This window comes from Mercurialis annua, linkage group LG7 (assembly GCF_937616625.2).
Source record: "Mercurialis annua linkage group LG7, ddMerAnnu1.2, whole genome shotgun sequence".
NCBI lineage: Eukaryota > Viridiplantae > Streptophyta > Magnoliopsida > Malpighiales > Euphorbiaceae > Mercurialis > Mercurialis annua.
This window is the reverse complement of record NC_065576.1, coordinates 43,054,762-43,079,467: the sequence shown is the minus strand read 5'-3', so window position 1 is coordinate 43,079,467 and position 24,706 is coordinate 43,054,762. Positions and strand designations below refer to the sequence as shown.

Below are 24,706 nucleotides of genomic sequence, written 5' to 3'. Positions count from 1 at the left end.
TGTTAACTACGTAGTAAACAACTAGTAAACACTTAGAAAATAAAAAGTAAAACAAAAACATGAAAAATTCTATAGAAGTACTATAGAGGTAATTTTTATTTTTATTTGTATTTACAAAATAAATATGGTAATGATTAGTATACCATTAGCAAACAAATTAGAGAAAAAAATGAAAAGTAAACTGTTAAAAAACAATTAGAAAAATAGTAAACCACTAGTAAACACTTAGAAAATAAAAAATAAAACAACAACATAAAAAAATCTATAGAAGTACTACCTCAGATGGACTGCCTCGATACACAACAATTTCTTTCAAAACTGCCTTCTTTATCTATATAAAAAGCATAAAAAAATGTATTGGTAAAGTACTAATATGCAAATAATAAAAAAACAAAAAATTTAAAAAAGTAAGATAAAAAATATACCTCAGATTCTTGTTTTTCAACAGAACCAGCAGCTTCCTTTTTCAACAAAGCATCAGTAGCTTCCTTTTCAATCTTATTGACCATATCAGTCAGTAAGGACTCATCATATCCGACATCCTCATCAACGCCATGGCCCAACATCTTATCAGCAGCTTCTTTCTCAGCAAGCTCTACAGCTTTTGTAAGGGCATTAAGTTCGCTAGAATTGAATGTAGAGCAGGTCTCTGCCCCAACGGTACTTTGACTACTTAATTCATCGAACTTAAAACTTGGACCGCTATCAAAACAGAAACCCTGAAGAAAAAAAAATTAATAACAATATAGAAAACGCAGCAGACAATTTACATTAAAAACTTAAAAAGTAAAAGTACCCTTCCACTATATTTCACAGCTGTGTCAACCACTTTAGAAACTATATGACCCTCATCATATTTCTTCTCGCCCCTATCAACATCATCCTGCTGCTCATGTCCACTATCATCAGCGACATTTCCATGACTTGAACCATCGTTCTTCTCATTATCCTCGTCTTCATCCGGTTTCTTACCATCTTCTTTAGTCTTACCGTCATCATTCTCATTATCATCGTCATTACCGTCACTATCTTTATCGTCATCTTCAGAATCTTCATTTTTATTGTTGTCGTCAGCAACATCTTTCTTTGCATCTTTCCCACAAGCCTGATTAAAAATACAAAATTAGTTAACCATTAGAAAACTACAAGTAAATTATTGGTAAACTAAAATATAAAATAATAAATTCAAAAACTAGTAAAGCATTAGCAAACAGCTGGTAAACTACAAGTAAATTGGTAATAGTGTAAAAACCTCAGCAGGAGGAACAGCATCTTCTTTTTCAGATTCCATTTTCAGAACAGCAGCTTCCTCAAGGGCACTAAGATCGATGGAATCAAACGTCGAAGAAGTCGCTACACCTATAGTACTTTGAGTGTTGACTTCTTCAACATTGGAAGTTGAACCATCATGCAGTGAAAATGCCTTAAAAAAATAAACTTTATTAGTAAAAATATAGATATTAGACCTTTTACTTAAAAATATAAATTAAAATTACCTTGATATTATCTTTTGTAACATTGTGACCCTCATCATCATTTTTTTTCACCACTACCAACAGCATCATCATCTTCCAACTTATATTCATAATTGAACCTCTCACTCAAAACAGAATCAGAAGCGAAATTACCAGCACCATCGTCCTCTTCATCATCGTCATTTTCTTCTTTCTTATTATCTTCGTCTTTGTTATTATCCTCCTCTTTCTCGTTGTCATCATTACGATGAAAATCATTCACACCATTATCATCATCTTCAACCTGAAAAACATTTCAATAAAAAACAAGTAAATACACAATTAAAACTAAATGAACAAGAATGGTTTACTAACTGTATACAACATAGTAACTAAGTAATTACCTGAATAGGTTGTCCACCAACACCATTTTTTATCAAATCTTTCAGTTCACCAAACTGAGTATTAATACCAGAGAACTGAGTCTCTACAAATATCTTGAAATTCTGAAACTCATGGTAAAACTTAGATTGATCCCAAAACAATTTATGAATTTTAGTTTTCATTGAAATCCCTTCACTTGCTTCTGGCTCATTCTCAACTTTACGCTTTCCTTTGACAAACAAACCTTCTAAATCCAGCGCTGACCTCTCCTCGCCAGTGGGATGTAAATTGCTTAATTTCAACTAAATATAAATGATAAAACTGAGTCAGTTAACTTAATGGTTACTAAAAGTGAACCACCAGTTTACCAGAACTATATTGCACAAATAGATATTTAATGAATAGTTAGACTAATATATTAAAATACCTGGTCAGCAGTTTGATCAAATAGGTTTCGCAAGAAATACGAGCGTTCTTGGACCTCTAACACCTCCCAACGCAGTATACGAGGAATTTCATTTCCTGAACTAGTAGCAACTGCGCTTTCAATTGTAGGGCAACACTCAAAAAACCAAGTTTGGAAAGCCAAAGGGAATCCATCATATCGAGAGGAATTAGGATGACCAGTTTTTGAACTTTTTCTCTTTAAAAAATCACAATTTTTCCAAGTACTGAGTTTACTTTTCAAATACTCCACTGTAAAATGAAACAAATCCTTCCCCCAAGGAAAATTTTCAAATTCCCCACTACAAACAAGATCAAAATTCTTATTACGAACATTTGACTCATCTTTGTTGTTATATAGAAAATTCTCAATAAAATACAAAACAACCATTTGAAAAGCCTCTTCCTCGTTATTCCAACGCTTAGAAACAAAGCTATCCTCCAAAAACTTTTTTGAAACTTTTTTTACATTTCCAAAACAGTTTTTTCTAAAGTCAGAAGACACAGTATTCTGAGACTTAAAATCAACACTGCCATTAACTTTCAAACCGGTTATTAAAGTAAATTCGTCGATTGAAAACTTAAGAAACTTTCCTGACACCTTAATCCACAACTCATATTTAACAGGCTGTTTAACTTCTCTAAGCAGTAAACAGTGAATCAACTGCCCTTGAAGTTTATACTCTTTCATGCGTAAAAAATATCCAAAAACAGATTTTGAAAACCTTTCTAAAGTTTCAGGTTGTAAAAGTTTTTTGATATTAGAAATGACAGAAACACCAGCATTATGAAGAATCTTGTGGGGAAAATGCTCATGAGGCCTAATGAAATAGTCCCAATCCTGAAAAGTAAAATTAAAACTGATAAACATATGAATAGTAAAATATATAATATAGCAAAAAGAAAAAACATCATTAGAAAACATATTGAAAACCATATAAATATTACAATAATATAAAGTAAAAAACTAGATTCCCATTAACAACCATTAGGTAAACTATGATTAAAACTAAATTTAAACAAAACATTTGTAATAAAAAAAATGAATGAAAAACAAGCTCTTAACTAACACATAGTAACACAAAAACAAACCTATATACAAATATATGTATATTATAACAAAATTAGAAAACAAAAATAAAAACAGATAACCATTAGAAACTAGTAAGATAATTATAATATAAATTAACAATACTAAATAAACGAGTAAATTAACCACATAAGCATTCATAAACTGATTAAAAATTCCAAATCGCACAATATTCACATTATTAACTAATAAATAAAAAATAAAATGCAATTAATAAAAAAATGTAACAAACAAAATAATTAAAATACCTTTACATTTCTAATAGCTTTAGAACTTTCACCAACAGAAAAGTTTGATTTCATTTTTTTCTTAACTTGTATCGGAACTTCCTGAAAATCGTCGTCATCGTCATCATGATCATCTGAAACTCTCATTTCAGTCTCCACAAAATCAATCTTCCGTTTCATCGCTGGATTCTTTCGTTTAGGGATTTTAGAGGGAGATTTAGGATTTTTTTTCGAAACTGAGCGAGTAGTAACCATTTTGTGAAGAGTATGAAATTAAAAAACTGAACGCAAAGAACACTAAGTAATCGTGGATGAGCAGTTAAGAAAACACAAAGTCAGTAAGGAAATGGAGCGGTTAAAAGAGAAAAAGAAGGAAATTTAAACATGCAATGACAGACAAAACACCTAGATTATAGCGAAGGATTAATAGCTGAGAGATAATTGAAATGAGATTAACGGTAAAATAAGAAACGAAAAGTACTAATCTGCAATACAAAAACAATAAGGTCGTAAAAAAGATGGAGGATGGGCCGCGCGGTGCTGATGAGAATATTTAGGCCTTTTAACGTGCTGGGCCTAATTTCCACTAAAAGAAAACTTTAATGGACTTCAATTCTACTATAAAATTAATTTAATTAATAAATAAATTTTCTTTATACTATAAAAAAATTCACAAAATATTTAAAATAGTATATTTTTTTTTTGAAATATTAACTTAGAAATAAATTAAATATAATTAATATATTTACAAAAAGTTTAAATAAATCACTAAATTGTTAATTTGTCAGTGAGTTAGTATAAATTTAGAAAATAGGAAAAATATTATTTTTTATTAATTGCACATGAAATTTTATATTTTAACACCAATGAGCTATAGCATTAGACAGTAATCTGCTGGATTGCAGGTTTGATTTCTTTCACAAACGCTCTCTACTCTTAAATAAATAAAATATATTTAAAATAATAGAAATATTAGTATAATTTTTATAGGTAAATAATAGATTTAATTTTTAGTTTTTTTAATATTTTTTAGAGCATTTTAAATTCATACGCAATTGTAAATCTAAGAAGTCAAGCTTCAAATTCTTCACTATTTAAACCAAAGCCAAACTCAACTTTGCTGTCATCATAATTAAAACCAAAAACATTAAGAGCTCAGAGCTCGACATTGCAACAACCGCCATGGAACACCGCCACCAACAACCTCAGCCATCGGAATCATCAGACTCAGGCGAGTCAATTCAAATAACAGACGCTGACTCAGTCCAGCTAATTCAAATATCAGACGCAGACTCAGTCGAGCCAATTCGAATATCAGACGTGGACTCAGTCAAACGAATTGAAATAACCGCCGCGGACTCAGTCGAGCGAATTCAAATAACAGACGCCGACTCAGTCGACGATCAGCTACCGAGTCTTGACGAGTTAGAGAAAATTCTGGGATACAAATTCAACGACAAAAATTTATTAGAAGAAGCTTTTACAGACTCATCGTTTCCTCATAAGAGCTTTTCTTATGAACGATTGGAGCACCTCGGTGACTCAGTTCTTAATCTGCTGATCACTAAAGAGCATTATATTAAGTATCCGGATTCTCCACCCGGGGCTTTGACCCGACTCCGTGCTGCTAATGTTGATACTGAGAAACTCGCTCGGGTCGCCGTTAAACACGGGTTTCATCGATTTTTACGTCATAATAAACCTCTTCTTAGAGAACAAGTAAGTTTTTTTAGATTTTTCTTTGATATTTAATATATTTAATCATTAAGTTTAATTTGCTTGATTTTTTATTGAGACAATTAATTTGCTTGATATTGTTGTGATTTGTTAGGTGTATATTTTTTTTATTGAATGTGGAGATCTGCTATGATAGGAGAATGTATCACATTTAATTACTTCCTCCCTTCCTGTTTTTGATAAACAAATTAAAATTGCATAAATAATTAATTCTAAATTTATTTCTCAAATATAGTATTTTGAAAAAAATCAATCTCCACTATACAATAATAGAATTATATATGGAAATAATTTGATTTATTTACTATGTGGTTTTCATTTTTGGCGTAAAATATGGGTATTACTATTCGCCGTCCCAAATTACTACCTACCGCCCAACTTTTTACCAAAATATCCCTAAGTCATTTTCAGCTAAAAAAAAAAACTCAATCCTCTCAACTCAACTAAAAACTCCACAAATAACCGAGCAAATTTATAATAAAAATATCAAAATCACCTAAAAATATAGAACAGAAACCTCTAATAATTAATTGATTTTTAATTTTTTCGTTTTTTAAATTTTTTAATTTTTTTTTAATTTTTTTAATGGGTCATCGTCTTAATTTGGCGATTAACCCTATGGGCTAGATGGCCCCATAGGGCCATCGCCAAATGATGGCAATGGCCCCATTGGCCCATTAAAAAAATAAAAAAAAAATAAAAAAATATTAAAAATTAAATAAATAAAAACTGATTATTTATCGGAGGTTCCGTCTTCTATTTTTAGTCGATTTTGATATTTTTATTGTAAATTCGTTCGGATATTCATTGGGTTTTTAATTGAATTGAGAGAATTGAATTTTAAAAAAAAAACTGAAAATGGCTTAAAGGTATTTTGGTAAAAAGTTGGGCGGTAGGTAGTAATTTGGGGCGGTAAATAGTAGTCCACTAAAATATCTCTTTTGACATGTACCAAATTTTTAGCAAAAAGAAAAAGTAATTTCTTTAATAAATCATAATTTTTTAATAAAATTGATATAAATAAAATAAAATGTAGTTATTTAACTTGTATTCAGTTTAAATATAAAATAATATGACCATTTCATAATTTAATTAGAATTATCTTTATTTATTGAATATTTTGTTATTGTTTATTAATATTTTTTATATTTTTATTCGTATTTAACTTATTTTATTGTACAAATGAATTGACGACTTAGATCAAGTCTCTTGGATAATTTTACTAATTAAATTGAACATTTTATTTATACAGGGTCTTTTATAACCTCAACAAGTTTATAATATGGTTAAATAATTTTATCCTTTCTTTATATATATATAAATTAATATAAATTATTTATCGAAGTTCAAAATAATTATAATGTATTCTCAATAATTTATTGTTCAAGTAATATTAATTGACAATTCAAATAATTATTTTTTAGAAAATCCATCAAAAAACTTTATCAAAATTACGAGTTAGTATAATATTTTATAATGATTTTAAATAGGCTAAATCCTAAAAAAAATACCAAATCTTTGCGATTTTTATCAGTTATGACCAAATTTTTCAAACTTTGCAAATATAACCTGTTTTGACAAATTATATTTCTTTTATACAAAATTTATCTGTGAAATGTATTAAGTGCCACCAATATAATACTACTTAATCACTATAACCAAAAATAATTTAAAATTAAATAAGATAAGTTTTTTTTAAAAAAATAAGGTTAAGTTAATAATTAAGATAAAGGCAAAGTTTTTATTTTTTCCGTCCCATTTTAAAAATATTATTTCATTCTACACTAGGATTAAAAAAGTATTTATCATGATTTTTTTTTCATGTTATTCTTATTAATGGTAGTAGAGTTCTCCCTAATAATATCTATATTAACATAAGTGAAAAGAAGGATAAAATAGAAAAATTTAATGTAAAATCATTTTAAAAATCAAATATTTAAAACTGGACATTTCAAATTAGAAAATAGAAAGTTACTAATGTAATATCTACAATTTGACTCTAAAACAATTTTCTATAATACAATTTTTTACTATAATTTGCTTATGATGTATTAATTATATTTCTTATGTCATAAATATCCTAATCTACTTCAAAAAAATATTTTATTTGATTTTTTCTAAAAATGTCTTTAATTAGATAGTATTTTTTTTTATGTTTATTTAAATTAAATTAAATTTACGATTTCTGGACTTACATGGTATGAGGTTGAACCGTTGATTCCGATGTAAGTGGGTCAAAAAGTTTAGTGGCAGAATTTCTATTGTTGTCCAAAGCTACAAACATGAAACAATGTATATGATTCTGATGTCGCATGTTGCACTCTAAATTCATCGTCAGATGTTACCATTTTTTGTCTACTTTGTTTCGTTACAATATCAGAACTAGCATGTTCAAATTGTGGGTGGGATGTGATGTGGATTATGTTATTATTTTTTTAAAGAATATTATAACTCATAGATTAATATTATTTTTCTTTTTTAGTTTGGTTTCATTTAAGTAATATTTTTCAATGACATTTTTAGTCATCTTTTACTGTATAAAGCCGGGAAATAGTAATTTTTTAATTAAAATAAAGTTTTATTTAATTTAATAGAGTCATTCATAAATAAAATAGATATAAGTGTACATAATTAAGTAAATATATTATTACATGTATTACATTTATATAGTTCAAATTTGATCTGTATAATTAAATATGTTAAAAATGTCGTGTTGTATACTCAATTATATTAAATAACTTAAAATTAGTTAAAAAATGTAAACATGATTCTATACATATTTTTGTTTAAATGTGAGTTTATCATCTTTATAGTGAGTGCAAGATTTTGCAGTTCATAGTCTATCAAGCCTCAATGTATAAAACAATCTTTTTTTTTTTTACTTATCTAAAGCAATTAATTTGATATGTAAAAGAAAAGCAATTTTCTTGATTGCTTTAATAATTTGTATACAGATTAGAGAATTTTCACAAGCAATTTTAGACTATCCATTACATTCCAATGGACTAATTGACGCCCCTAAGGTGCTAGCCGACATTGTTGAATCAACAATTGGAGCTGTTTTCTTCGATAGTAATTCTTCAACTGATATCGTTTGGAAGGTACTTTTTATCTGTTCATCATGTTTCCATATATATATATGATTTTTCCGACATAATATGCTTATTTATGTAGTAATTGAGGAAGAAATTGACGATTGTAGTATGTTTATGTTGGAGATAGGTGTTTGAGAAATTTTTGGAACCGATAATTGATCGAGAAACGCTAAAAGTCCATCCGGTTACTGAATTATACGAAGTATGCCAGAAGAGAAATTTGAGAGTAAAATTTGTAGATTTATGGAGAGAAAGTATGGAATTTAATGTCTTGATAGAAGATCAGCTAGTGGGCAGGGGAACTTATGGCCTCAAGAAAGAAATTGCTCACAATAGAGCAGCAAAGGATGCTTTAGACAACCTTGCAACAATATTGGGTGACAAAATGAATTGTATGTAGTATTTTCAAGTTTGTCAAATGTTCTAAAATCATTAATATGTTGTAAATTACTGAATGGAAGTTCAGCCCATTTTAATTCTACAATTCTTATATGTTATCAATCTTTACGATAACAAGTATTTAAATAAGTATCGTTAAAAAGTGTCAAAATCGGATTAGTTTCATATTGGTTTCACCAAGATTTCACTAAAGTTTCATTGAGTTTTTGGGATATTTATGTCTTAACTGGATCAACAATCTTATCTATCGGTAGAACATGTTAGTAGATCTAGTTGACTTCTAATTAATTTCCGACATAAATTAATTAGAAGCATAATAAATTAATTTATATACGATCACATATAAATATTTCAAAAATAAATTTAGTTTAAATTTTAATAATATTTTCATAAATTGTAAACGACAATAGAAATAAAAATGATAGAAAAATAAAAATATTGAAATTTAGTCAAATAATTACATAATATAACTTTTTGTACATGTAAATATTTGTTTAAATTTCAATAATAATAAATGGAGTTTGTCTATTTTAATGATATTATAAAATATATAAATTTATTCTACTCTGATAATATTAAATAAAGACTTAATTGTTTAAAAAATTATAATTTTTAGTGTGTTTCACGAATTTTCAATTTTACAAATTTTAATATACCAGCTTTTAATTATTTGCAATTTCTAACTTTTCAAATCAATTTTGAATTTTTACAATTTGTGTTAAAATTGAAAAACACGCTAAATTTCATGATTTTTAAAATACTTAAGCCTTAAATGATTTTTTTTAAATAATATGTAAAATACATAATCTTTTATTTTAAATTAAATATATATATATACTTAATATACTTTTTGACCCCTATACTTACCTTGTTGTTCCCTATGACCTCTAAACTATTTTAATGTTCCATTGGACCTCTTAATTATTTTTTTGTTCTATTTAACCCCATGCCAGCAAAGCCATGTCAGTAATTTTATCCACGTCATCGCGCGTGGTGTGCACGTGTCGAATGAGGGGTTACATAGAATATAAAGAAGAGTTAAAAGGTCTAATAGAACACGAAATTAGTTTGGAGGTCGCAGAGAATAAAATGGTATAGTTTAGGGGTCAAATTATGTATTAAGCCATAAAAGTATGGACAAATATATAATTGCTTTTAGACTAGAGTTTTAGTATATAAAGTACTAATAATTCTAGGTTTTATGTAATCATTTATTTGATATAAATGAAACTCTCTATGACTGCTCCTAAGACGTAAGCAATTTGTTGAACCTCGTTAAATTATTGTATTGTTGTGTGTAATTATTGTATTGTTGTGTGTAATTGTTGTGTGTAATTGAAATTTAAACAAATATTTACACCCAATGTTTCAGTTATCGTCCAATTTTTTTAATTCCGCCATTATTTGTAAATAATATCAATCTCATTTATCATATAATAAAAATTTATATCTATGACAATTTATGATAAAAAAGAATATCTTTTATCAAATTCATACCAAAATCATATTATAACTATTTTCTATCATTAACATAAAATGTACATATATAGATTGTTAAATATCATTTCACAAGTTCACACACAAAGTGTGCATTAATTTAATTTAAGCTATGTGCAAAAACGGACCGTAGTTAGAACCAGAGGGGCCACGACCCTCTCAAAATATAAAAGCAAAAACATCAATTCTAAAGGTGCAAGAAAAGATTCAATACATGATGACTTTTTTTATTTAAGCTGAAAGAGAGATCAAAACTAAAATTATCGGTCAACAACCTTTCGATTTGAACTACATATTATACTCTCATGAGTTCTCAGGAAAATAAACTGTGCAATCATCGGTAGAGAACTAGACAACAAAGAAAGCTCGCTTCAGAGAGGAGGATGGCCATCCTTGCTCCATCGGTATGCCATTCCGTGATAAGGTAATGCATTTAGACAAGGAAAAAATGACTATCTTGCTGGAGACTCAAATGACTTTGTTATTAGTGAAGAGGATGTCACAATTAATAGTAACAGCTCTATGCCTTCAATAGCTTTTTCTAATAGAATCTAGGAAGAATTGTCTAAGCAATGTAAGGCCACAATGATCATTAAACTGCTAGGCAGACCTTCAAAATCTCTCTAATCGGCTCGAATGGATGTGGAATTTTACACAAGGTTTTGATATAATTAACCTTGAAAACAATTTCTTTATTGTGAAATTTCAAAATGGAGCAGATGTGGATTCTATTTTAACGGCAATGGGGGGCTTAGGCCATTCTAAGACATTATATTTTGGTTCAGTCTTGGAATTCAAAATTCGATTGCATTATGGATGATATTCAATCTATTCAAGCTTGGATAGATTTGTCAGGGGATGCCTATGCATTACTACAACAAGAAAGTATTAAAGTACATTGGGAAGTTAGTAGTCAAAGTTATTAAAATTGATATTGTACCGAGGCGGTGGAGAGAGGGAAGTTTGCTAGTATAACGGTGGAAATTGACCTTAGCAAGTTTCGATTTCTCAATTTTACCTTGATGGAAAAATTAAGTTTTTTGAATACGAATGCCTTCCACGCATTTGTTTCAATTGCGGGAAGTTTGATCACATCAAGAAATTTTGTATTGATATAATTGTTTTACAGCAAAAGGAAGCTGAAGGTACGATGGGTAGTGTGCAGCCTGGCGGCCTACTCCGGCGGTAGGTGAGGAAAGTTATGAAAAACCTTATTTTAGGCCATGAATGATGGTGAGCAAAAGAGGAAGGTCAACTGAGTATTAGATATCTGTATATGTATGTATATATGATTGTGATGGCGTTTTGCGATTTACGTTGTTCATTTAGGTGCTCGTTTTGGCAACAACGGTGCAAATAGGAAGTAAAGGCAACTTGTGACGTAATTTTAGACTAGTTTTGGTTGTTGTGTAGTGAGTAGATATACTAACTCTTGCTACTGAAATTGATATGCTATTTTGATATTCGATATTTTAAGGTTTATTGTGTTTTAAATGGTTATATATGGTTGTTTTGGAATGCACAAAAGGTGTTCGATGAAATATCTTGTTTAAACGTTTCAAATACTACCTTTTTCCAAATGTTGTTAATAATGACAGAAGTATTGATTTAAATATAAATATATATATATTTGATTTTAGTAAAGTTTTAATGCTTTTGATATACTGATTATTTGCTATGAATGTGAGGCTTTCCGGCAATTCGATAATCGTTTGATTTGATTAAGTTTGAATGAGAATTTGAAATAGTTTTATTATTGAATTGTATTGAGTTTTGATGAAATAATTTAAAATTTATTTTATGTGATATGTCTATTCTCATCTCCGAGCTCTGAGATGCCTTGATAATTTGGTTTAGAATAAACTTATTTTGTACATATACATATATATTTTATATCATATGTATAAAAATTTGTAACAATACTTATTTAACATACAATAGTTTAAAAATAATGTTGTATACATGTTTTTCATATATTCTAGCTTAATTATTTCTAGAACTAGTTTTTCACTTGTGATGATGGAGATAACGATATTTTAAATAACTGTCAATCTCGTACTAATTAAGACGAGGTTTGACACTAACCTTTAACACCGGAGTTGCTTGCTGCGATTTCGTCAATCTGATGGTTCCACTTGTCTTCCTCTCCTCATCCCATCACCCCAGACTCACCACTGCTGCAAACCATCACTATAAGAAAAAACGACAACATCAGTGGTCGTGGTCTTCACCTCCAATAGCAGTAACGAATGACGATGGACGAAGCAACAACAATAGTAGGGCAAAAGGTTTCAGCCTGGGTCGGTGGTTGGGCTAAGTTTGCGGTCGATAGTCAATTAGAGACATAATTAGGATTTTAATTAATTAAGACTAATTAAAGTTGTAATTAAAATTTATTAGGCCTAATTAGATTTAAAAATAGAAAGGGGTTAAATGATCTCTTTTTACTAAGTTCAATTGATCCGGTTGTTTAAAATTGACTCTTTCGACACTTCGTGCTAACTTGAGAGGGTGAAGTGATCCTTTATCCGTAAAATGAGACTAATAAAGGCCTACTAAAACCAACCGACCTCAAGTAGTAAAACAAGAAAAGCCCACATAATTCTAGAATTTCAAATCAAATCCTCTTCCGAGTTGAATTAACATTCAAGAAACCAAATTTCCTTCGCTACAAAATTCCCTCATTCCTTACCTCAATATCACAAAATCCGATCCACCAACTCTCTCCAATAACCAAAAATACAAACTTATATATAGATTCCACACATTCATCAGCAACTAAATTATTAAAAGGAATGGATTTTGAACTGAGAAGGGCAAGAGAGAAGCTTGAGAAGGAACAAAAAGAACGAAAAGACAAAGCAAGATTGCGACTCGACAGAGAAAGAAAAGCTAAAGAAGCAGCTCAAAAACAACGAGAAGCCATTGAAGCTGTTCAAAGATCCCGGAGACTTGATGCCATCGAAGCCCAGATTAAGGTTTTTAATGGGTTTTTTAAACTTATCAACTTTATTTGATTACGTTTGCTTTTCCTGTTTAAATTGGCATATTGAGTTATCAACCTTGTGATTGTTTGAATATTTTGATTGATCCGATATGAATGATTGATGGGTATTGCTTACCTTTTGTTTTTAACCTATTACTGGTTAGCATAGACACTGCATTCGTTTAACATGTATGTTTCGGACTCGAAACTTCATTTTTTAGATAGAAAACCTTAAAATAACACCGTTTCCCCTAGGTTATTATATTGAGAATATGAAAATTGGAACGACTAGACTTTATAATATCAGTCTTGGGTCCCCTAGGTGTGTGAGTTTGCTCCATGCGAATGCCAAATGCGTGAGAAGTAGAGAATTGTTATGCAAAATGTTTTGTGTGATTGTCTGTAGAAGAGATTTTGGTGCTTTCTTTACTACGTTCAAAGTTTGTTTCGTTTTGATTAGAATTTAAGTGCTCACAGTGGAAATCTTTGTTTTCTCGGCAGGCTGACGAGCAGCTGCAAGAAAATCTACTTGCTGGAAGAGGGATCGTGTTTTCTCGTATATTGGAAGCTGTTCCTTTTCAGGGTAATGGAGATAAGATTAAACTGCCACCTTCATGTTTCACGGAATTGTCGGATAAAGGTGCTTTTGACAAAGGACCGATATATTTCCAAGTATCTGTGATTCATCAAGAGAGTTCTTCTGAGGTTAAGACCCCCGATTCAAAACAGCAGACGACCAACTCAGGTGTACTTGAGTTTACTGCAGAGGAAGGCTCAGTTGGGCTTCCTCCCCATGTATGGAATAAACTATTCCCTTCAGAAACTTTAAAAGCTCCTCTTGTTGAAATTCGTTATCTATGGTTGCCTAAAGGAACTTATGCAAAGCTTCAACCTGAGATTGTTGGTTTTTCAGACCTTCCAAATCACAAGGCTATTTTAGAAACGACTCTTCGACAGCATGCTACTCTTTCTGAAGGTGATGTGATCACTGTCAACCATGGGATACTGACATACAATTTACGCGTTTTGGAGTTGAAGCCTTCCGATAGTGTATCTGTCCTGGAAACAGATATTGAGGTGGATATAGTTGGTCCAGATTCAGTTTCAGTTTCAGCTTCGGAGACAACAAATCAACATTTTCTGAAGCCGCTTACTGTCGGGACATCAGAATCTGGAATGGTTGAAGAAGGGAATTATGAATATTATAAATTTTCTATCGATAATGAAACATGGGAAAAAATTGCTTCAGATGATGTCAGAATCGAAGTAAAGGTAGACGCTGAAACTGTTAGTGGCGATACTGATCTATTCATCTCAAAGCATCCCCTCTTATTTCCAACCAGACATCAACATGAATGGTCTTCTCACGACATGGGTTCGAAGGCTTTGATTCTGAGCTCTAAGGATAAGAACTTGGGAGTGGGTACATATAGCATTGGTGTGTATGGATTTAAGGGAATGACAAAATATAAGGCATTAGTGAGTGTTCAAGATTATAGTAATCAAAAAACGGGTCAACAAGCTGGGTCTTCATCAGCCATGGAGGTTGATACTGTGGAGTGTAGAAATTGCAAGCATTTTATACCGACCAGGAGTATAGCTCTGCATGAATTATATTGTAGCAGACATAATATTGTTTGTCCGCATGCTGGATGTGGAATTGTTTTGAGGACCGAGGAAGCCAAAAACCATATACATTGTGAGAAATGCGGGCAAGCTTTCCAAAAGGGAGAAATGGAGAAGCACATGAAAGTTTTCCACGAACCTCTTCAGTGCCCCTGTGGAGTAATGCTCGAGAAGGAACAAATGGTAAGCAACTGAAACCCTTATTCTCGTACTTGTTTTAAGTCTTTACTAAATTTGCTAAATAGTTGGTAGATGTTTTGTGGTGTTCACGTTCATATTTAGCTGAATAGTTTCTCAGAATATCGCTTTGGCTCTAAGAACAGAACTCTGTCGGTTGTAAAGATTTTAATCTGCCTATCCAACAGATTTCTTGAGTTTCGAGTTTATTTATGGCATGAAACAACGCGAAGCATGAGTCTAGCTTATTGATACTTTTCCTTGAATGCATCTGATTTTCTGTTTACCGACAAAAAACATACTCAAAACAAAATACATTATATATAAATAATGTTAAAGTGTTTTGAGCATGGGCTTCTTCTAGTCCAAGTGTATCTTGCCTTTATCACAAATTCTTTTCCTTGGTTAACAATATTTGTAGTTTTTCCCGATATATGCTGGTTCCTTAATTTCTCATTCCGCTACTCGGTTTAAGTTTTATGACTGTCATGTCTCTTCTAAATTTGCTGGATAATTGGTAGAAGTTTTGTAGTGTTCACTATGGATTGTGAAGTTCATATATAGCTGAACAGTCTCAAAAAATGGTTTTAATATTTTGTAAAAGATTTGAAATAGCTTTTAATGTGCTATTATTAACAATTTGAGTATCCTTTGTATGAACTTTATTTATAGGAACAACATTTTACTTATTTATTATTTGTTTGTCTGTGGCAGGTAAAACACCAAGCTTCAGCTTGTCCAGTACGTCTTATCACATGCCGGTTTTGCGGGGACATGGTCCATGCTGGGAGTTCAGCTATGGACACGAGGGACCGAATGAGAGGATTATGTGAGCATGAAAGTGTCTGCGGGTCTAGAACAGCTCCATGCGACTCGTGTGGCCGGTCCGTCATGTTGAAGGAGATGGACATTCACCAAATTGCAGTTCACCAAAAGAGTTAATCATGCAGTATATAGAATATGTCTAGCAATCCATGTGTGGTCTTAGTTTGTCCCAGCTGCTCAATTGCTGATGTTCTTCATATTCAGTATTGTTTATATGAAAAGAAAGATCCAAAAGAAACATTATTGTATCATGTGATTCTGTCAAGTGAATGATAGATGATTTTTTATAAATTATGAGTAAAGGGTCATTTTGATTTCTGAACTAATTTGTACTTAGTTTAGGTGTTACTAAGGGATAAGTAACATGAGTTTGATCTCGAAGGCTAACCTTCGAATTCTTTCTTTTATTGTTTGCAACCGCAGCAATTAGGGACAGTTTTTTATGAACTAGGTCTCATTGAAATTTATTCTAAGTTAATTAAAATAGTTAGAAAACTGATTTAGATGTGAATGAGTAAATAGTTGGCTTTAAATTTAATAAGAGCAAGTTGTTTTAAGGCCTCTCATGTTTGTCATAATTCACAGTTTGGTATCTCTTATTTGAAAACCAAACGATTTGGTATCTTAATTTTGATTTTGTAAACTATAAGGCCTTTCTGTTAGTTCCGTTAATAATTTAAAATTTACTTTTAAACGATTCAGCACCTCGGTTTCAATTATATTTAACAATTTGGTACCTCGGTTTTAATTATGTAAACGATTTGATACTTCATTTTCAAACAATTTGGTACCTCACATTTTATTCCGTTAATGATTTAGTACCTATATTTAACAGAAGGACTTTATAGTTTACAAAATTAAAATTGAGATATCAAATCGTTTGATTTTTAAATAAGAGGTACCAAACTGTAAATTATAACAAACGTGAGGGATTTTAGAGTAATTTGCATTTTAAATAATTAATTTATACTTCAAATGTCATGCGTTTTAAAAATAAAAAAATGGAGTAGTTAAAGAAAACTAATAGAAAACCTAAAACGTAAACTTGTGTTTTGAAAATTGACAATAAATGCCTAATTTTACAAAAGGGGAGATGTATAATAATTCTTAATGCCAACAAATGCTAGCCAACATGGTTCATTAATCACTATTAATTATTTTCATTTTTTATTATACTCGATGGAAACTGAATCCAGACATAACTATAATAAAACTGAGTCGCATATGATGTATCTTATGGGAAAATTCTAATTCTCGCCTGAAGACGAAAGCACGATAATATCAATTTCCGAGTCCATGAAATTCGCCGAATCTGAAGATCAAAAGGAGATTCGTCCAAATCTCTAGAAATACTGACATTCCTGATGACTCGGAGAAAACGCAGATATGCAAGAAATCTTATCTTTAAAGACCGAATATATAAAATATATTTACGGATACAAACTTCAATTTAGAAAGATAAGCTTATTCGGAAAGATATTTCTGAATAAGACCTCTTGAAGAAGGAATTCTTTTCCTATTCAAGTTCAATCCCTACTAAATATAAATCACTTTCCTATTTAAAGTCTACTATGTATTTTCTCAACTATTATATAAAGCGTTTAAGGCATGCGCCTAGAAACACAATTACATTCACATGCACGAAACACTGCTCTAAGCCTAACTGATTTTAGCATCGAAGAGTTAATCGGACAACCACCGTTCGGTTAGCTTCTACAACTGTTTTGCTGGTTTATTAACCGGATCAGAATGCAGACTCCATCAATACTCTTGAAATTTAGTGAAATAAACTAATTTATCTGATTTTTTTTTTAAAAAAAATCCTCAATATTTAGATATTTAATAATTGAAATCCTAAAAGAAATGTTTCAGCTAGATAAAACTAAAATATTAGAAGAAATAGATATTGTAAATTTAAAAGGATAACTTAATTTTGATATAATTTTCATAAGGTGGTAACATTTGTTTTTACCTAAATTTTTCCCATGTCTAAAAACATTTTGGACCCAATACTTGAAAAATGATACAAGAATTTGTGTAAACATTGTTGACTTGTATAGCCAAGAGTATTTTAGAGAAAACTAATAAAATACTTTCTATCTCTTTCAAATTATTTCAGGAAAAGAATAAATGTTTATCATGTAAAAACAGATGAATTGTTTCTTTCAGTATTAGAATGAGGTTACACCATTTTCATGAATATCTATAATTAATGTGTTCATATTATCAAATTAATTTTCTTTTTATTAAAGTAGAGAATACCAAATTTCCTTTTTTAATTATTTTCAAATAAGAATAAAATCCCCTTCCTCAATAGGAAGGACCTACTTGGATAAGAGTGAGACAAGTAATTGAATCCTTGAAATCTATTAAGTTTAGGTCCTATTTCTAAATATATCTACTCTTGAATAGGAAAGAAAATCTATCACTACCATTTTTTAAAGTGCAACAATGGAAAACTAATCCATCCTAAAAGGTAGAATATCATATTTTCATTTTTAGAAGTGTCATTTAGTTATTTTTATTAATTTATCATTCACCATGATTGTAATTGATGATTTTTTTTATTTATCTATTTCGAAAATACCTTTTAGCATTGACAAATCCAGAATTACTATAATAAAAAGGTCAAATTTGGGGACTATTTTAAAGACCGTCAATTCTTAAAACTGATACACACTTGATTGAACTAAAAAAGTATCTGGAACCGATTTTAAAACATTGAAAAATTGAAGCATCAGTTGCATAATTGTCCATGGCCAATTAAAGAATAGTAGCCGTTAGAGATCCATACTAAAGAAGACAAAATAACCTGACCAGCAGCCGAATTTCTTTAATTGGCGCTTTATTTTATTACAAAAAGACAGTAAAAGCAGCTTTAATGTCCGAATTTAATTGGAAGAAAAAACGTCAACCGTTTGCCACCTCACTCTTCACTTTCCTTTTCTTCTTCTCCTTCTCTCTCTCGACAGATATACAGTGCTGAATTATTTAATCTTCATATAAATATACTATATTGTTAAATTATTTGTATGAATAAATCATAATTTAGTTGAAGAAAAATTCACAATCTTTGAGATTCTGGGTTTGTGAAGTCTCAGAAAACAATTCTAAAAGTTCCAATCTTTTTTTTCCACTGTCAGGTCAGTTTTCTTTTGATTCTTGCAATTTTCTATCTTCTGTTTGGTTGCTGAGAAATAAAAAATAATTTTTTTTGTTTTTATTTTGTTTTTGATAATTTTGACACTATTTATGTCGGTTGTTCAAGTAACATTTTTCATGTAATTATTACAAATCTTTAAATTTTAGTTTGAGTCAAACCCAAATCTCAAATCTCTTTCAATTTTATTTCTTCGATTTCTTTATCTGAAAACACGAACACAGCGAAAAATATCCTTATTTTAAGGTTTGCTATATTAAAGTTGAAGTTTATGTCTCAAAGACTGAAACGTCAAGTGTCTGACACGTTTTTGAAACAGAAAACGTTGATCGAGTGAAGTGTGTATGCTACCTGGTCATCAAATAATTTTGTACTGACACAGTGTTATTTTTTTTTCTCTTTTTGCAGGAATTGGTGCTAATTGGTGTGAATAATGGCGACACTGAGTGATATAGGAGTAGCAGCAGCTATAAATATATTGAGTGCAGTTATATTTTTGTTGGCATTTGCTATACTTAGAATTCAACCAGTGAATGATAGGGTTTATTTTCCTAAATGGTATATTAAAGGCTTAAGGAGTAGTCCTTTAGGAAGTGGGGCATTTGTTGGAAAATTAGTGAATTTGGATTTTAGATCTTATTTGAAGTTTCTGAATTGGATGCCTGCTGCTTTGCAAATGCCTGAGCCTGAATTGATTCATCATGCTGGTTTAGACTCTGCTGTTTACTTGAGAATTTACTTGATCGGGTTTGTTCTTGTTCATCAATTCGTTTTTAGAGGGCTATTTACGTATAAATTCACTAAATATACACGTTTTTGCAAATTAATCGCGTTTTATAGAAGATGGTAAATGTATGCATCAACTACTGTTTATTGGAAAATCGATACACTGACTGAAAATCCGGTGAAAATTGATGATGTGAAGCCGGATTTTCAAAAAGATGCTTTTTGCAGGAGAACTTTTGTAGTCCCACTTTTCGGGTTTGAAACCTTTTTCCGATGTTGTGAAACTTGAAAACTCAATTTTAATAACCTATTCATACAAAATATATGATATTCCCACTTTTTTCGTTTCGGTATCTGCCATTTCCGCGAAAATATTTCTGGAAATGTTTATGAAACTCCGAAAGTTTAATATTAATAACGTATTCTTTAAAGAATATTGTTTCCGTTTCAGTTTCATTTTTGTGCTACAAAGGTATCTTGGAATTGAGTAAACAAGGCTGACTCTGTGTTTTGCATTTCTGATGCAACTGCAGGCTGAAAATCTTTGTTCCGATTGCGTTTCTTGCATTTACGATCCTAGTGCCAGTTAATTGGACGAACAACACCTTGAAGAAATCTGATTTGACTTATAGTGATTTGGATAAGCTTTCTATTTCAAACATCCCAATGGGATCAAACAGGTTCCTTGTTCTTCTCTTTTTTTCATGTCATTGTGTTTGATAATTATTTCAGATTATTGTAATTTATAGAAACTAGAAGGCCATGATACTATTTCATGCTCTTGAATTCACATTATTGTATTCTTATTGGAAGAGTGAACTTCAATTAGTAACTATATTAATGTTCCAATGCAGATTTTGGACCCATTTGGTTATGGCTTACGCCTTCTCGTTCTGGACATGCTTTGTGTTGAAAAAGGAGTACGAAATAGTGGCTTCAATGAGGTTGCATTTTCTCGCAACAGATCATCGACGCCCTGATCAGTTTACAGTAAGACATAAAACCACGGTTTTCATGCTTGTCATTAAATATTGAAATATAGTTCAACATTGTGATGCTTTTTATGTAATTCGGTGTAGGTATTGGTGAGAAATGTACCGCCAGATCCTGATGAATCAGTCGGTGAGCTAGTAGAACATTTCTTTATGGTCAATCACCCCGATCACTATCTGACTCACCAGGTTCGACCCTATAGGAACTTTATATTCTTTGATCAACTTTATATTATAAAATGTACCATATTAAATATTATTTCTGTTCTCTGAACTTACATTTATGTTTCAGGTTGTTTACAATGCTAACAAACTGTCTGAGTTGGTAAATAAGAAGAAAAAGATGCGAAATTGGCTTGACTACTATCAACTCAAATACTCGAGAAATCAATCTAAGAAGCCTTTAGTGAAGGTATGCCAAATTGGATTTTATTATAAGAATATTGATGGTTTCATGTTACTTCAATTGTCTAAATCACTAACATCTGGGGATATCTTTTTCATTGTTATTCAGACCGGTTTTCTTGGCCTTTGCGGAAACAGTGTGGATGCAATTGATTATTATACATCCGAGATTGAGAAATTATCAGAAGAAGTATGTTAAGCTTTTCCATTTTTTTTCCTATTTAACAACTAATATTAGAAGTGTGCATCAACCGAACCAAACCGAACCAACAAGTTCAGTTTGGTTTTAAATTCTATAAAATTTAATTTTTGGTTCGGTTTAAAGTATTAATTTACTTGTTTTTGAAAATTTTCATATGTTATTGAGATAGTCTCCTAGAGTGGCAATGTGTTTCTGATTCAATTTGATCAAACCAGTATTTTAAGAAACGACACCTATGCTTGAATTTAGAAAGAATTTGATATAAGAAAACAATAATTGCATAGATTAGATTAATAAATGAGAATTATCAACCCGAGATGCTAGGAAATGATCTCCTAGAAGTTGCTTATTCATTTGATTAAATGTTTATCAGTTATTCTGATGATTAATTTACATTTTTGGCATATGGTTAACTTTAATTTGCATTAAACAACCAGATTTCTTTGGAGAGAGATAAGATTATGAGCAGCTCAAAATCTATTATGCCAGCTTCGTTTGTTTCGTTCCAAACTCGATGGGGAGCCGCTGTTTGTGCACAAACTCAACAAACAAGAAATCCAACTCTATGGCTAACTGAGTGGGCACCCGAACCCCGTGACATATACTGGGATAACCTGGCAATTCCGTATGTTTCACTAGCAGTGAGACGGCTTATTGTGGGAGTTGCATTTTTCTTTCTCACGTTCTTCTTCATGATTCCCATTGCATTTGTCCAGTCCCTTGCCAACATCGAAGGGATCGAGAAAGCGCTACCTTTTCTTAAATCCATCATTGAAATGTAAGTTTCAAGGATAAAAAAATTTAAAGTTTGGATGAAATCTCTTTGGCATAACATCAAGGATTTTTACAAATGGCCCTGAAAATTTTGTATGCGATTCTGAGAGTGTTGGAAACGGAAATGTTTCCAGAACGAGGAAACGCAGATTCCTCAAGGTTTCCATGCATCATAGCTTAGACATACGCATTCTTTGACATAACATCAGATTTTTATTAACGGCCCTGAAACGTTTCGTATGAGTTCTAAAAGTTTGTGAAACGGAAACAAAGCTTCCTCACATTCCTTGGAATCTTAGCTTGTTCAAACGCGAATTATCATTTTTTCTGCTTATGTTAACAGATTCTAATTTCTCTCATGCAGGCAAGTAGTGAAGTCGTTTATTCAAGGTTTCCTTCCCGGAATTGCTTTGAAGATATTTCTTATATTTCTCCCTTCAATTTTGATGCTAATGTCAAAATTTGAAGGATTCATTAGCCTGTCAGGGCTGGAGAGAAGATCTGCCACTAGATACTATATTTTCCAATTTATAAATGTCTTTCTCGGAAGCATAATCACAGGAACCGCTTTTCAACAGCTAAACAATTTTATCCACCAATCCGCAAATGAGTATGTTCTTCTTACAAATTTGATCTTTTTATATGTCATACATTTATGGCTCTATTCAGCTCAAATTCACATTTGCAGCATACCGAAGACAATCGGTGTCTCTATTCCGATGAAAGCAACTTTCTTCATAACTTACATTATGGTTGATGGGTGGGCCGGAGTTGCTGGAGAAATATTAAGATTGAGACCTTTGATCATTTACCACTTGAAGAACACTTTCTTGGTGAAGACTGAGAAGGATAGAGAAGAGGCTATGGATCCAGGAACCATTGGTTTCAATACGGGAGAACCACAAATACAACTTTATTTCTTACTTGGTCTTGTTTACTGTGTGGTTTCTCCCATCTTGCTTCCTTTTATTATCGTATTCTTCGCCCTTGCTTATATCGTATATCGTCATCAGGTAAATTTACGCTCTTCACCTCTATTGTACCGAAACTTATCTAGTTCTACGTTCTGTAGCTTCGTTTCCATTTTCAAAATACTTTTAAAATTCCGAACTTTTATATTCATAGTTTATCTTGTTCCACCGTTTTTATGGTTTCATTAGTATAGTTTATATTTTCTGGCAATAGCTGTTCAATACGGAATAAGTTACCGAGTTCTATGGTTTATAACCTATTCTTGTAAAAAAATATATATTGTTTCGCCGTTGTTTTATTTTTTACGTTTTCGGGCAATATAGTTGTTCAGCGTGGAATAAATTTGTTTTGAAAAATCTTGCTGAAAGTCTTTTTGGTTGAACTTGTAGATTATAAATGTTTACAATCAGGAGTACGAGAGTGCTGCAGCATTCTGGCCCGATGTCCATGGACGTATCGTAACGGCATTAGTTGTGTCACAGTTGCTATTGATGGGGTTGTTAAGTACGAAAGAAGCATCTCAGTCAACTCCATTGCTCATCACACTTCCAATTCTTACAATATGGTTCCATTTTTTCTGCAAAGGCCGTTACGAGCCTGCCTTTATTAGATATCCTCTGCAGGTTTGTAAATTCATTCACGAATCACGAGCCTGTTCGGCATTTCTTTTTCCAAAAATATGTTGCACGGAAACGTTGAAATAGAAAACGGAGAAACAATATAATTTATAAGAGTATCTTATAAACATAAAGTTCTGAAGTTTCATGAGTGTTTCAGGAAATGAAAATGAAAACAAAATGTCAAAATATATGAATTAATAGTTCCGTGCAACATAAGACTTCTGAAATTCCGAATTTTATATCTTATCTCTGTTTTCCTTGTATAAATTTCATATACTATTGGTGCTCTTTACAGGAGGCGATGATGAAAGACACATTAGAGCGCGCAAGAGAGCCGAATCTGAACTTAAAAAGCTTCCTTCAGAATGCTTATATCCGCCCGGTTTTCAAAGGCGGGGATGATAGTGATAGCGAAGAAGCTGCAGATGAGCCTGCGTTGGTTCAAACAAAGCGAAAAAATACACCGGCGGCTAGTAGTAAACGTAGCGGTTCATTGTCATCCTTACTGCCAGAGGATCACCAACAATCATAGATTCAGAAACTTTTTGTTAAATCTCTCGGTTGAACTCAATCTGTAAATGATGGAGATGAGAGTGAGCAGTAGATATAGATTTAATTTTGGAATAAAGCTGGTTAGATCAACTAAATTATTCTTTTTTCATGAACAGAAATGTAAATGGGAGCACTGATTATATATATATATATATAAAGTTTTGGTGCAACATACTTAAAAGTTCCCCAAGCTATAGTCATGTATTAAGTAGCAAGCTTTTTAGTACATTTTTTGCTGGTTTTTATTGTATTTTTGCTTGTTTTTATTTATGCATACATCGCAAGTTTTGCAGGAAAACATCGGTAAAAGATAGTTTTTCACAATACAAATAGCCTGAAAATTTATGTTGAAATAAAATTAG

At 31.2% G+C, this 24,706-nt stretch overlaps 3 protein-coding genes across 3 annotated transcripts; all 3 read left to right on the top strand.

Moving 5' to 3' along the window:
* The first annotated feature begins 4,698 nt into the window (after positions 1 to 4,698).
* On the top strand, positions 4,699 to 8,932 carry LOC126654631 (ribonuclease 3-like protein 3). The gene is made up of 3 exons (XM_050348561.2): positions 4,699 to 5,318; positions 8,291 to 8,437; positions 8,559 to 8,932. Exons 1-3 carry the CDS (start codon positions 4,782 to 4,784, stop codon positions 8,829 to 8,831), a joined length of 957 nt encoding a protein of 318 aa, XP_050204518.1. The 5' UTR covers positions 4,699 to 4,781; the 3' UTR covers positions 8,832 to 8,932.
* A 3,975-nt stretch (positions 8,933 to 12,907) lies between these two features.
* Positions 12,908 to 16,263, top strand: LOC126656626 (uncharacterized). The gene is made up of 3 exons (XM_050351235.2): positions 12,908 to 13,305; positions 13,815 to 15,122; positions 15,831 to 16,263. Exons 1-3 carry the CDS (start codon positions 13,123 to 13,125, stop codon positions 16,056 to 16,058), a joined length of 1,719 nt encoding a protein of 572 aa, XP_050207192.1. The 5' UTR covers positions 12,908 to 13,122; the 3' UTR covers positions 16,059 to 16,263.
* A 2,563-nt stretch (positions 16,264 to 18,826) lies between these two features.
* On the top strand, positions 18,827 to 24,514 carry LOC126657516 (CSC1-like protein At3g21620). Its single transcript, XM_050352220.2, has 12 exons — positions 18,827 to 19,084; positions 19,510 to 19,848; positions 20,361 to 20,507; positions 20,682 to 20,817; positions 20,907 to 21,008; positions 21,112 to 21,231; positions 21,334 to 21,414; positions 21,864 to 22,204; positions 22,565 to 22,810; positions 22,889 to 23,213; positions 23,562 to 23,795; positions 24,088 to 24,514. The coding sequence occupies exons 2-12, from the start codon at positions 19,535 to 19,537 to the stop codon at positions 24,322 to 24,324; spliced, it is 2,283 nt and encodes a 760-aa protein (XP_050208177.1). The 5' UTR covers positions 18,827 to 19,084; positions 19,510 to 19,534; the 3' UTR covers positions 24,325 to 24,514.
* The last annotated feature ends 192 nt before the right edge of the window (positions 24,515 to 24,706 follow it).

Bases quoted from the DNA above. Each gene is read 5' to 3' on its own strand.
- LOC126657516 (XM_050352220.2), top strand. From the start codon at position 19,535: ATGGCGACACTGAGTGATATAGGAGTAGCAGCAGCTATAAATATATTG. The intron at 20,818-20,906 runs GTAAGACATAAA...AATTCGGTGTAG, and splicing joins GACGCCCTGATCAGTTTACA to GTATTGGTGAGAAATGTACC. The intron at 22,811-22,888 runs GTATGTTCTTCT...TCACATTTGCAG, and splicing joins ATCCACCAATCCGCAAATGA to CATACCGAAGACAATCGGTG.
- LOC126656626 (XM_050351235.2), top strand. From the start codon at position 13,123: ATGGATTTTGAACTGAGAAGGGCAAGAGAGAAGCTTGAGAAGGAACAA. The intron at 13,306-13,814 runs GTTTTTAATGGG...TTTTCTCGGCAG, and splicing joins CCATCGAAGCCCAGATTAAG to GCTGACGAGCAGCTGCAAGA. The intron at 15,123-15,830 runs GTAAGCAACTGA...TGTCTGTGGCAG, and splicing joins TGCTCGAGAAGGAACAAATG to GTAAAACACCAAGCTTCAGC.
- LOC126654631 (XM_050348561.2), top strand. From the start codon at position 4,782: ATGGAACACCGCCACCAACAACCTCAGCCATCGGAATCATCAGACTCA. The intron at 5,319-8,290 runs GTAAGTTTTTTT...ATTTGTATACAG, and splicing joins AACCTCTTCTTAGAGAACAA to ATTAGAGAATTTTCACAAGC. The intron at 8,438-8,558 runs GTACTTTTTATC...TGTTGGAGATAG, and splicing joins CAACTGATATCGTTTGGAAG to GTGTTTGAGAAATTTTTGGA.